This window comes from Gastrolobium bilobum, unplaced genomic scaffold, assembly GCF_033153095.1.
Source record: "Gastrolobium bilobum isolate Gb01-03AN ecotype WA unplaced genomic scaffold, APGP_CSIRO_Gbil_v1 utg26470, whole genome shotgun sequence".
NCBI lineage: Eukaryota > Viridiplantae > Streptophyta > Magnoliopsida > Fabales > Fabaceae > Gastrolobium > Gastrolobium bilobum.
In genome coordinates, this window is record NW_026898999.1 from 283067 (window position 1) to 296452 (window position 13386).

The window sequence follows — 13386 nt, forward strand, 5'->3', positions numbered from 1 at the left end:
CAAAGAGGGGTCACATGCTTTCACATACCCCAAAGCAAAATTATTTACTCACCTGGAGGAACAACAACAAAGGCAATAGGGAGCAGAAATCCATCTCCATCCTGAGATGTTGCAATCAATAGAGTACCTCTGTACTTCCCATACAGATGAGTGCCGTCAATTTGAATTATAGGCTTGCAGTGTTTGAATGCTTCAATGCATTGGTGAAATGTCCAAAAAACCCTTTGAAATACGGCCCTGTCTGTATAAACCCGACGTTCATCAAAACATTGATTTGTATCAAGCTTGAACACAGAACCCACATTCACCTCCGTCATATACTTCAGCCAATTTGGCAAGAATCCGTACGATTTCTCCCAGTCACCAAACAACTTAACGATGGCCTTCATTTTTGCCTTCCAGGCCTTCCTGTACGTTATGTTGTATCCATATGTTCCCTGTATCCTCTCCTGTATCAGAGCTGGTCTTGTGGATGGATCTTCCTTTAACATATCTGGAAAAAAAAATAACTTTACCATATTCTCAATTAATCTGAATCATTAAATACACAGTAGAATACATACTCATTATAGCCGCACAAATGACATTTGAATCCAACTGTCTATGATCCTGTGCTAGGCCTTGATTTAGGCATGTGTGACCTTGACCCCATTTACGAACCACCCAATTAGCTCCCTTCTTCGGCTTAATTGCCCTCATATACCAGGGACAACCGTCAGCATGGTTTTTACACTGCATAACAAATCTTGACTCGTCGCTTTTTTCAACTATGGCTGTCCTGCGCCCCTTCATACAATGTATCTTCACAGCATGTTGCAATTCTGGTTTGGACCCAAATTCTTGTTGCACAAATAACGGATCTCCTAACTTCCAACCTTCGTGCAAGTCATCATCGCCATATAGGATCTCCAATTCGTCATTAGGGTGCGCCCAGTTAATGAATGAATAATGTTGGCTTTCATTCCAGAATGGATCCTCAGACCCTGCATCTAAAGATCAACTCTCATTTGTCTGAATGAATACCACCACAAATAATAAATTGTCTAAAGCAAATGTTCAAATTTAATAACTTACCACTACTGACTGGGTCGACATGAAGTGGTGACAAGGCTGGGGTACCGAGACTTACGGCGCTCATGTCAGCCTCAAAATTACCGTCCACGTCAGTGTCTGACAAATCACCTTCTGGAATAGCACTTTCAGGTTCTCCCTCATCTTCGCTGTCCACATAGTCCTCGTCTTCATCCTCTTCATCCTCATCCAATGCTACCTGAGGAGGTGCAGAAGATCGTACAACTGTATCTTCTTGACCGGTACAGTGTGCAGTAGTGGTTGTATGCACCGGTAAAGATGAAGATTGTCCAACATCAACTTCAACATATATCTCAATATATTTTAATACTTTTCATTCAACAAACGCATCTGTTACGAACTCCACATCTTCATCATCATTTATATCGTTTCCAATGTAGTATATTGTATCCATATCCACTACAGTCTCTAACCTGGCTATCATGCGGTGGATGGAATGTATGCCTTCTGACCCCATTTTTTGAAGAATTCTCTCCTTCAGTTCATTGCATGTAGTGCCCAATTTGATTTTCATCGTTTTTGTTTTTCCTTCAAATCGGACACCGTTCGGACCTTCAAAATGCCTCCCATTGTAGTAAATAACTATAGGAACCATGTTTGGACTTGAACTCATCTTTCACACAAAAATTAGATCTAGGTTTTGGGTTTGGAGGTTGGTTCGGATTTTTGAGCACAAAATGGGAGTGTGGAGATGTAATCTCAATGTCCCACCAAGATTCAGCTTTCTGAAATGATGAGATGAAATATGTGTGATGTTTCGGATTAGAGAGGGTAAGAGAGAGAGATTTGGGGTTTCAAAAACCCTATACCTCGCAACAATGGCCGAAACCCATACATATTGGGGTTTCTGGACGCGATTTACCCGGGTACACTGATCCATACCCGGGTAAATAATTCAACCATTTTCCCAGATTCAAGAACTCTACCCGGGTACACTCCTACATACTCGGGTAGATAAAAAATTTTCAAAAATTACCCGGGTAGGTAATGGTGTACCCGGGTAGGCTTCGTGGTCAACGGTCAAACATGGGCAGATTGGTGTTATGTTTGTTGGGGAGGGTAAATTTTCGAAATAGTTTTGAATGAAGGGCAATTTGGTAATTAATTATTAATTAAGGGTCATAAGGGTCAAAAAGCCTATCTTTGGCACATAGTATAGAATAAGGTCTGATAATATAAGACTTAATAGTATAAGACATGATTGTATAAGACCTGATTAAATTTTATTACTATCCAGCGTTTGACATAATATTGTATAAGATAATATATTATATAAGATAATATTATCTAATGTTTGATAATACACTGTATTATACTAGATAGGTTAAAAATAAATATTGTCAAAAATACCCTTTAATAATGAATTTACATAATTCTTTCAAATATATAAGATGATATTATGTCTTATAGAAATATGTTGATGAGTATGTTCAAAAAATTATTAATTTTTATAAAAATAAAAATCTCTAATATTTTAAAAAGTTATATATTGAAAAAATATTTTTTACATTAATATACTAATATTAAAATAATATATTAATTCTTGAGAATTACATTGGTTAATACATCAATCCTTTATCAGACCTAATCTTACTTTCTTAGGTCTGATTAAGTTATACATCATTTTGATGTATAAAGGAATCTTGCTGTATAAGCTTATACTATACGATGGTCACATCAAATAACTAAAAATATCATAATATATAATATAAATTTATACTATCAAACCTTATACATCACACCTGCCCTTATAAACAAAACAAAAGTAGAGTCAACGGAGTCTTGATGTATTCCGTACGTAAACAAGCAGTGAATGTAGCAATATTTGATTTTCCAAAGTACTTTCTACTAATATATTTTTCTATACTACTCATCCCCATAAGGGCCCCATTAAGGAATCTTTCTTTTGATCTTAACTGGGAAAGTTGAGAGATTCTCATTTCTGTTACCGGTTTCAACCAATTTTCAATTTTTATTTTTATTTTTATTTGTGAATCTGTGTGAAAGATTTACGACAAGAACAGCTTTCATACCGTAGTAGAGTTGTTTATTTCTCTCAGTTTCAATTTTTGTTCAGTATTTTTTTTCCAATAATATAAGTCTCCCAATTTACCCTCCCCAACAAACATAACACCAATCTGCCCCTGTTTGACCGTTGACCACGAAGCCTACCTGGGTACACCATTACCTACCCGGGTAATTTTTGAAACTTTTTATCTACCCGAGTATGTAGGGGTGTATCCGGGTAGAGTTCTTGAATCTGAGAAAATGGTTGAATTATTTACCCGGGTATGGAGCAGTGTACCCGGGTAAACATCGACGGTAGGGTTTTAAAATACCCCAGCAGCCCCATTTCGAAAACCCACAAAAGGGGTACCCGAGTAGAGCTGCTGAAGGAGTGTCTTCTTGAGCGATTTCAGGCATAATCTTGCACCAATTCGTCTTGTTTCTGATCATCATTCGCGGACCTTGCAACCTCTCTGCCTTCTACCGATTGAAATCGATCAAAGGTGCATTTTTTTTCAGTTTTTTCAATTATGTTATGATTTCTGTTCTGATTCATTGTATTTTCGTTTATATCATTTGATTCTGTCCGAATTATTTTATCAATTTGTATGTCATACGCTTACCCTAACCCTAACCCTAACCCTGAATCTAACCCTAACCCTAACCCTAACCTAGAGCGTTTTGACATTGTGCCGCTTCTTGAGCAGACACATTTACTTCACCTGGCGGAGATGCGGTGCCCATACTTGGAGGTTATGGTAAGAGCCTTCTACCAGAACCTTGGCTACTCGCAAGGCGAGCTGACTTCCCGTGTCTGCGGGATTGATATCATCATGACTGCTCCTATCTGGACGGAGCTACGCTGGGGTTCGATTTTGATGGTGTCACAGGAGCAGCACTATATGATGGAGACAACCATCATATATTTGGTGATTATAACCGGGAGACCATTGTTACAGAGACTAGGAGGGCAGACGCTGAGCCCGGTCATTTTGCTCATTATCCTGTTAGCAACTTGTCAGTTTCTGCTCGCATTCTTCATTATGTGGTGACACATATTATTTTCCAGCGCCCGCATAATCACTCAAAGGTGCTGGAAGGGGACTTTGTCATCCTGTGGGCCCTCCTTCACAGTCAGCAGGTGAACTGGAGGCATTACATATGCATACTGATGTGGAAGGCAGCCAAGTCAAAGAAGGCTGAATTGCCTTTTGCATTTCTGGTGCAGAAGATTCTGCATAGATTTAGAGTGCCTATGGCAACAGAGACCTTGAAGACCGCCAGAGGCTGGAATGCTATATTTGGTGAGAGGCTCCTGAAGCAGTGTGGGATCCTACCGAACAGAGCGGGTATCTGGACGTGGAAGAAGGCACCAGAACCACCTGAGATCCCATTCCACCACGATGCTGAGATGGAGGATGCACCTGCAGGTGATGTGTTGGTCTTTATGAGTTTGTGCAATTTTGTGTTGTTTATTTTTTAATGTGGTATTTATAAGATGTGTTTTTCATGGTTTATGATGTAGGCCTTGATGATGATGACGATGATGATGGCGTTGCTGAGGTTGATGTCAGACCGACACGTCCCACCCGCAGTCGGCGACCACCAGCTCCTCCTGAGGGTGGATGGACACTTGATCATGTCATGGCATCCATATATGATCTGACTACTGACTTTAGAGGATATAGACAGAGCACGAGCAAGTGGCGGAACCAGATGGACACAAGGGTTGCACGGTTGGACACAAGGGTTTCACGCTTGGAGGGTTTAATTGGCGAGGGTGCCCATACTCAGGAGGAGGAGGAGGAGGAACAACAACAAAGTCAATAGGGATGGGCTCAGAAATTATTTACAGTATGAAGTGGCAAAGAAGGGTCACATGCTTTCACATACCCCAAAGCAAAATTATTTACTCACCTGGAGGAACAACAGCAAAGGCAATAGGGAGCAGAAATCCATCTCCATCCTGAGATGTTGCAATCAATAGAGTACCTCTATACTTCCCATACAGATGAGTGCCGTCAATTTGAATTATAGGCTTGCAGTGTTTGAATGCTTCAATGCATTGGTGAAATGTCCAAAAAACCCTTTGAAATACGGCCCTGTCTGTATAAACCCGACGTTCATCAAAACATTGATTTGTATCAAGCTTGAACACAGAACCCACATTCACCTCCGTCATATACTTCAGCCAATTTGGCAAGAATCCGTACGATTTCTCCCAGTCACCAAACAACTTAACGATGGCCTTCATTTTTGCCTTCCAGGCCTTCCTGTACGTTATGTTGTATCCATATGTTCCCTGTATCCTCTCCTGTATCAGAGCTGGTCTTGTGGATGGATCTTCCTTTAACATATCTGGAAAAAAAAAATAACTTTACCATATTCTCAATTAATCTGAATCATTAAATACACAGTAGAATACATACTCACTATAGCCGCACAAATGACATTTGAATCCAACTGTCTATGATCCTGTGCTAGGCCTTGATTTAGGCATGTGTGACCTTGACCCCATTTACGGACCACCCAATTAGCTCCCTTCTTCGGCTTAATTGCCCTCATATACCAGGGACAACCGTCAGCATGGTTTTTACACTTCATAACAAATCTTGACTCGTCGCTTTTTTCAACTATGGCTGTCCTGCGCCCCTTCATACAATGTATCTTCACAGCATGTTGCAATTCTGGTTTGGACCCAAATTCTTGTTGCACAAATAACGGATCTCCTAACTTCCAACCTCCGTGCAAGTCATCATCGCCATATAGGATCTCCAATTCGTCATTAGGGTGCGCTCAGTTAATGAATGAATAATGTTGGCTTTCATTCCAGAATGGCTCCTCAGACCCTGCATCTAAAGATCAACTCTCATTTGTCTGAATGAATACCACCACAAATAATAAATTGTCTAAAGCAAATGTTCAAATTTAATAACTTACCACTACTGACTGGGTCGACATGATGTGGTGACAAGGCTGGGGTACCGAGACTTACGGCGCTCATGTCAGCCTCAAAATTACCGTCCACGTCAGTGTCTGACGAATCACCTTCTGGAATAGCACTTTCAGGTTCTCCCTCATCTTCGCTGTCCACATAGTCCTCGTCTTCATCCTCTTCATCCTCATCCAATGCTACCTGAGGAGGTGCAGAAGATCGTACAACTGTATCTTCTTGACCGGTACAGTGTGCAGTAGTGGTTGTATGCACCGGTAAAGATGAAGATTGTCCAACATCAACTTCAACATATATCTCAATATATTTTAATACTTTCCATTCAACAAACGCATCTGTTACGAACTCCACATCTTCATCATCATTTATATCGTTTCCAATGTAGTATATTGTATCCATATCCACTACAGTCTCTAACCTGGCTATCATGCGGTGGATGGAATGTATGCCTTATGACCCTATTTTTTGAAGAATTCTCTCCTTCAGTTCATTGCATGTAGTGCCCACTTTGATTTTCATCGTTTTTGTTTTTCCTTCAAATCGGACACCGTTCGGACCTTCAAAATGCCTCCCATTGTAGTAAATAACTATAGGAACCATGTTTGGACTTGAACTCATCTTTCACACAAAAATTAGATCTAGGTTTTGGGTTTGGAGGTTGGTTCGAATTTTTGAGCACAAAATGGGAGTGTGGAGATGTAATCTCAATGTCCCACCAAGATTCAGCTTTCTGAAATGATGAGATGAAATATGTGTGATGTTTCGGATTAGAGAGGGTAAGAGAGAGAGATTTGGGGTTTCAAAAACCCTATACCTCGCAACAATGGCCGAAACCCATACATATTGGGGTTTCTGGACGCGATTTACCCGGGTACACTGATCCATACCCGGGTAAATCATTCAACCATTTTCCCAGATTCAAGAACTCTACCCGGGTACACTCCTACATACTCGGGTAGATAAAAAATTTTCAAAAATTACCCGGGTAGGTAATGGTGTACCCGGGTAGGCTTCGTGGTCAACGGTCAAACAGGGGCAGATTGGTGTTATGTTTGTTGGGGAGGGTAAATTTTCGAAATAGTTTTGAATGAAGGGCAATTTGGTAATTAATTATTAATTAAGGGTCAAAAAGCCTATCTTTGGCACATAGTATAGAATAAGGTCTGATAATATAAGACTTAATAGTATAAGACATGATTGTATAAGACCTGATTAAATTTTATTACTATCCAGCGTTTGACATAATATTGTATAAGATAATATATTATATAAGATAATATTATCTAATGTTTGATAATACACTGTATTATACTAGATAGGTTAAAAATAAATATTGTCAAAAATACCTTTTAATAATGAATTTACATAATTCTTTCAAATATATAAGATGATATTATGTCTTATAGAAATATGTTGATGAGTATGTTCAAAAAATTATTAATTTTTATAAAAATAAAAATCTCTAATATTTTAAAAAATTATATATTGAAAAAATATTTTTTACATTAATATACTAATATTAAAATAATATATTAATTCTTGAGAATTATATTGGTTAATACATCAATCCTTTATCAGACCTAATCTTACTTTCCTAGGTCTGATTAAGTTATACACCATTTTGATGTATAAATGAATCTTGCTGTATAAGCTTATACTATACGATGGTCACATCAAATAACTAAAAATATCATAATATATAATATAAATTTATACTATCAAACCTTATACATCACACCTGCCCTTATAAACAAAACGAAAGTAGAGTCAACGGAGTCTTGATGTATTCCGTACGTAAACAAGCAGTGAATGTAGCAATATTTGATTTTCCAAAGTACTTTCTACTAATATATTTTTCTATACTACTCATCCCCATAAGGGCCCCATTAGGAATCTTTCTTTTGATCTAACTGGGAAAGTTGAGAGATTCTCATTTCTGTTACCGGTTTCAACCAATTTTCAATTTTTTTTTTTTTTTTTTATTTGTGAATCTGTGTGAAAGATTTACGACAAGAACAACTTTCATACCGTAGTAGAGTTGTTTTTTTCTCTCAGTTTCAATTTTTGTTCAGTATTTTTTTTTCCAATAATATAAGTCTCACACGAAATGTGTTATATAACATAAAAATTGATGTAGTATTTTTATGTATTTTTTTTAAAAGAACATTTTTTAAAAGATAAAGTTATTTTATATATAGATATATGATCTGAAAATCACTTTTACATAAAAAAAGTTATTTAGATGTTAAAATAAAAAAAAAAATTTATATATAAAATTATAATAAATGAGAGATAAATTAGCATGATCGTGAGATAAGGAGAGATAAAATAAATATGATAAGATGAGGTTAAAATTATATTTTAAAAATTTATATTATCTTATTTCCAAAAAAAATTATATTATCTTTTGATTTCTGTTTTTTTCAAAAGCAACAAACTACTGACTAAAAAAATCAGTATTTTAACTTTTATTTTATTTTTTTTAAAAATATTATTATCCAAATATCTAAAAATTCTCAAAAGACTTTTATTAAAAAAAGACTTTTATTAAAAAAAAAACTTTTTTTAAATATAAAAGCTCATCCAAATAGACACTAAATGTGGTAGTTAGTTTAATTACTTAGAGGATTCAAATTTGGAAAAGAATTATAACAAATAGGATAAAAGATATAACCAAAAAGTGACGGAGATTTAAACTTCAAAAAAGTTGACATATTATGTTTGACACTCTTCAATATTTCGATACTTCCCGATATTTTGATACCTTGACATCTATAAAATTTTATTATATATCGTAAAAATGATATTTTACAAAAATGATATAATAAAAATTAAAATTAAATATCAAATAAATCTAACTAAAATGTATAAAAGTCTTTCAATTTGAAAATATAATAATAAATATTTAAAATTTGTTTATTTATAATATTAATAGATATTATAAATTTAGTTAATTTTTTGTTAAATAAATATAATATATACTGTATAAATTAAAAATATTATTTAATATTAAAAGTGGACTTCAAGTATCAAAATTTAATATTTTTTTAAATTAATTTATTAAAATATAATGTCATATCGTATCATGTGTTTCTCGGTATAACATAGAGGAAACAATGAATGAAAAGTTAAAAGAAAAGAAAGATGATGTCATGTGTTGCGATCTAGATTCTTCTGTTTGTTTCGGTTCTATTCCATTCATGATTTAGTCCCACTTTCTTTTGTTTTTTTTTGATCGAATGTCCCACTTTCTTTTAATTATTATCTGTTTGAATGCTCTTTTTAATTACTAACCGGGTTCTAGTTGGCTCCAATTTGGTCCGCGTTTAGCGTACGCGTGAATTATCCTCATCAAGAATAGGATCCTCCATTCACCCAAAATCATCTCATAATCCACCGTCCACGTGTACATCTAACATCATCTCACCCGTTCAAAATCTTGTGGCCTTTGCCACTTGCGCGCAGACACCGCCTCTTCCTCCGCACTATATATACGCAAACACCGCACCCTTTGTTTCTCATTCAATTGTTTTTGGTTTACGAAGTCTCTCACAGGTTCTTTCTCTCTCACAGGTTCTTTCTCTCTCTTTTCTTGTTTCCTATGAATGATGTTTTACTAGGTTATTGTGGTTTTTATTTTTATTTTTTATATATAGATTGTGAATTTGATTATGATTTTTTTAGAAATTGTATCATATGGGGTTACTCTGGTTTCATTGAAATATCATGAATCAAATCGTTATTTGAATTATGCTTATGGTGCTTGCGGAATTATTTTTTTTGGGTGATTATCTTTTGTTTGAAATTGGCCTTTTATTCTTTTTGGGTTCCTGCGGTTGCTTTGTTATTATTGGTGAGTTCGCTTAATTTATGTATTTGATGTTTACGGGTAGTTGGTGATTGGCGATCATAAAGATACAACTTTTTTTTTGATTTTTTTCCATACTTGCAGTTTTTTATTTGTTTAGTTTGTGACATCGGTTATCATGTGCCAAGTTTGATACATAATTTACAATATGGACACTTTTTTATTCTTTAATTTTAGAAGGGGTATTTGGTGTTTGACAATCATGAAGTTAGGGAATTTTTTATTGCTTATAATCTAAAATTTGACATGGTATTTGGTTTTTGTTGAATGCAGTTGCTTTCTGCGTTGGTTGTTGCTAAGTCTTCATCAAGCAAAGTACATGGTTGATTTGGAAATTCAGGTTCCCACCCCTTTTGACCCATTTGCTGAGGCTATAGAATCGGATGCACCGGGGGCCAAAGAGTATGTGCATATACGAATTCAACAAAGGAATGGAAAAAAGAGCTTAACCACTGTGCAAGGGCTGAAGAAGGAGTTCAGCTACGAGAAGATATTGAAGGACCTCAAGAAAGAGTTCTGTTGCAACGGGAATGTTGTTCAGGACAAGGAGCTTGGCAAGATAATCCAACTCCAAGGTGATCAGCGCAAGAACGTTTCTCAGTTCCTTGTACAGGCTGGCCTTGTTAGGAAGGACCAGATCAAGATTCATGGTTTTTGAACAAGGACTTGGTTGTGCTGTTTGAAGTTGTTGGTGGATGATTTGTCATTTGGGATTGTCTTTTATTTTCTTTCTAGTTTGATGATATTGGAATAAGTCTGGTTTGGTTTTCCTTTCTTTGTGTTTTTTCGTTGAAAAGAATTTATGATTGAATTCTATGGATGTTGTTGATGAACTTGAATGTATGCGAGGCACCTTACAAATAATACTTGATGATTTGGTTTCTAGGAGTTGATGTCTTCTGCTATGTTTCATTTAGAGCTGTGTTTTCGGATTAAGTACAATAGTGATTAATTTTATGCATGGTTATGAGTTTAATATTTGTCATGATTTCAACGAGTGACCCATTTTCACGATCAAATATTTTATATAGCTTGTTTGACTTATAGGTCGCATATTTTAAGCGTTTCCGAACGTATTCAGTTCAACTGAATAGTTGTAGTGGTCGAGCAAGAAGACCAAAGAAAATTAGAAAACCCATTTTACCATAAAAAATATGGCCTCTTTAAGACTGGATCTTTTCTGACGGGGTCAAAATATATGGATTTTAAAGTAAATGATTAAAATAAAAAAATTATATAATTGAAAAAGATTACTCACCATTTTTAAGTTGTAATTCACACAGCATTGAATGATATTGCATAAATTGTAAATACCAAATACATGTGAAATTGATTTAAAAATAAAATATTATATATATATATATATATATATATATATATATATATATATATATATATATATATATATATGAATTTATATTAGATTTAAATTTTTTATTATTTGTGCATCAAAAGAAAAAAATTACTTTGTATTTTTTTATACATAAATTACTTTGTATTTACTTTTAAAATATTATTTTTTTATGTTATTTATTTATTATATTTATATTTAGATATTAAAATTTGAGAATTGTGAAGTAAAATTAATTTTATCATATTTAAATGTTCTTTTACCCAATTTAAATTTTAATTCAATTTTTTATTCATTTATTATGTATTAATATTTATATAGAAATTAAATATATTTTATTTGAAAAATTTAAATATTTTTATTGTATTTAAATCTATTTTCTACCAAATTATTTTTTAAATCCTTTTAATGTTTCATTTTGTTATATTTTTTAAATTAATTTAAACAATATATTTGATAAATGGTTAATTAATTACTGCATATTACCTCAGCAAGTAGTTAATTATTAGTAATATAAAAATATGCTTTTGCGAGAATTCACTAGGTTAAGTCTTTTTGGATTACTAATGTATCCTTTGGTTAGAATTTTTTAATTTACGTCAGTTTTTAATTTTTTTTTGTTTTTATGTCATCTTTAGATCAAATTATCAACCACGAGTGTCGACATAAAGCCTACGTGATCAATTGAAATCACATGTGAATCTCGTGTTTTTAGTTTGAGATTAAAATTGAAACTTTGGTTAATGTTAGAGACGAGTTCTAATTTATTTTTGTTATAAAAGATATTTGATCAGACCAAATCTTTACAACTGGGCCGATCATGTGATCTTCCTCTACACAAAGGCCTGAAACCTCCTTGGGTCAGAGCATCTTGCAGTTTGGAGTTCAGAGCAGCTTTAACCCATAGGTGTTTTGGGGAACGCGATGGGGGGTGTACCTGCAAGACACTCCGACGTTCAAGTCAGTTATGGTTCAAGCAGGTTTAATTATGTATGAGAAGATGATGTACCTTAGTATTGATACATGTATTTATAGTGGAGATATGAGCAGCTTGGAGATGTCTTAATGCTGAAGTATATTTGGAGATGAAGTATCTTGAAGTTACTTGTTGTCATGCTGCTTTTAATGTTGAGGAGCTTTGCTAAGATAAGCTTTAATATTGTGGTGCTTGATGGGATAAAGCCATTAATATTGTGCAACTTGATGGCTGTCATGAGCTTGCTGTTATAGCAGCTTGTGGAGTTTGCTGTCTGTCATGGTGCTTTTAATATTGTGGAGCTTGCAGCCTTCTTGGACTAAGGCTTTGCTTCATTGTGAAGGCTTTAATTCTGGGCCTTGTATTTGTATAATATTTATCAAGATCAGAAGCCCCGAGCTCGTTGCTTATGCCGAAGGCATGAGGAGCGAGATGTATAAGTCTTTTGTATAGGTGCTTGAGAGCTTCATATTTGTATCCTGCATTTTTATACCGTTCATAATTCGTATTTCATAAAGTTGGCATACCTTGTGCATGTTTTGGGGTTTGATGTTGCTGAATATGTAGCTATAAGTGTCGCGTTTTTGGAAGGAATTTGGCCCTAGGTGGGGTTCATCCTGCCTTGTATCGCGCTTGATCTTGGAGGATCGCGATAAGACTTGGAGGATCGCGATGTGAATAGTTCCGATCCGTTGAGCGGATCCTTGAGAGGAGTCCTGTTGCTTAGAGGATTCGTGGGAGAATCCTGTTATTTGATAGGATCCTTAAGAGGAATCCTGTTACTTGAGGGATTCGTGAGAGAATCATGTTATTTGCTAGGACCCATGAGAGGAATCATGTTACTTGGAGGATTCGTGGGAGAATCCTGTTATTTGCTGAGAGGATCCATGAGAGGAATCCTGTTACTTGGCGGATTCGTGAGAGAATCTTGTTTGTTGATAGGATCCGTGAGAGGAATCCTGTTACTTGGAGGATTCGTGAGAGAATCCTGTTATTTGATAGGATCCGTGAGAGGAATCCTGTTATTTGATAGGATCCGTGAGAGGAATCCTGTTATGTTCTTCATTGCGCTTTGGCTTGGAGGAATTTTCTTCTGTTTGGTGAAACCTGTAATTTCCATTGATCTCACAGAATAATAA

The 13386-nt window shown here is 35.2% G+C and overlaps 1 protein-coding gene across 2 annotated transcripts; it reads left to right on the forward strand.

Annotated features, from left to right (window-relative positions):
* Window positions 1-9471: 9471 nt before the first annotated feature.
* LOC133286156 (protein translation factor SUI1 homolog 2-like) lies at window positions 9472-10808 on the forward strand. Of its 2 annotated transcripts, none has more exons than XM_061483527.1 (2): window positions 9472-9625; window positions 10194-10808. In XM_061483527.1, the coding sequence occupies exon 2, from the start codon at window positions 10240-10242 to the stop codon at window positions 10576-10578; it is 339 nt and encodes a 112-aa protein (XP_061339511.1). In that variant the 5' UTR covers window positions 9472-9625; window positions 10194-10239; the 3' UTR covers window positions 10579-10808. The 2 variants fall into 2 exon arrangements, with proteins under 2 accessions (XP_061339511.1, XP_061339512.1); XM_061483528.1 differs by having other exon boundaries at window positions 9474-9607.
* The last annotated feature ends 2578 nt before the right edge of the window (window positions 10809-13386 follow it).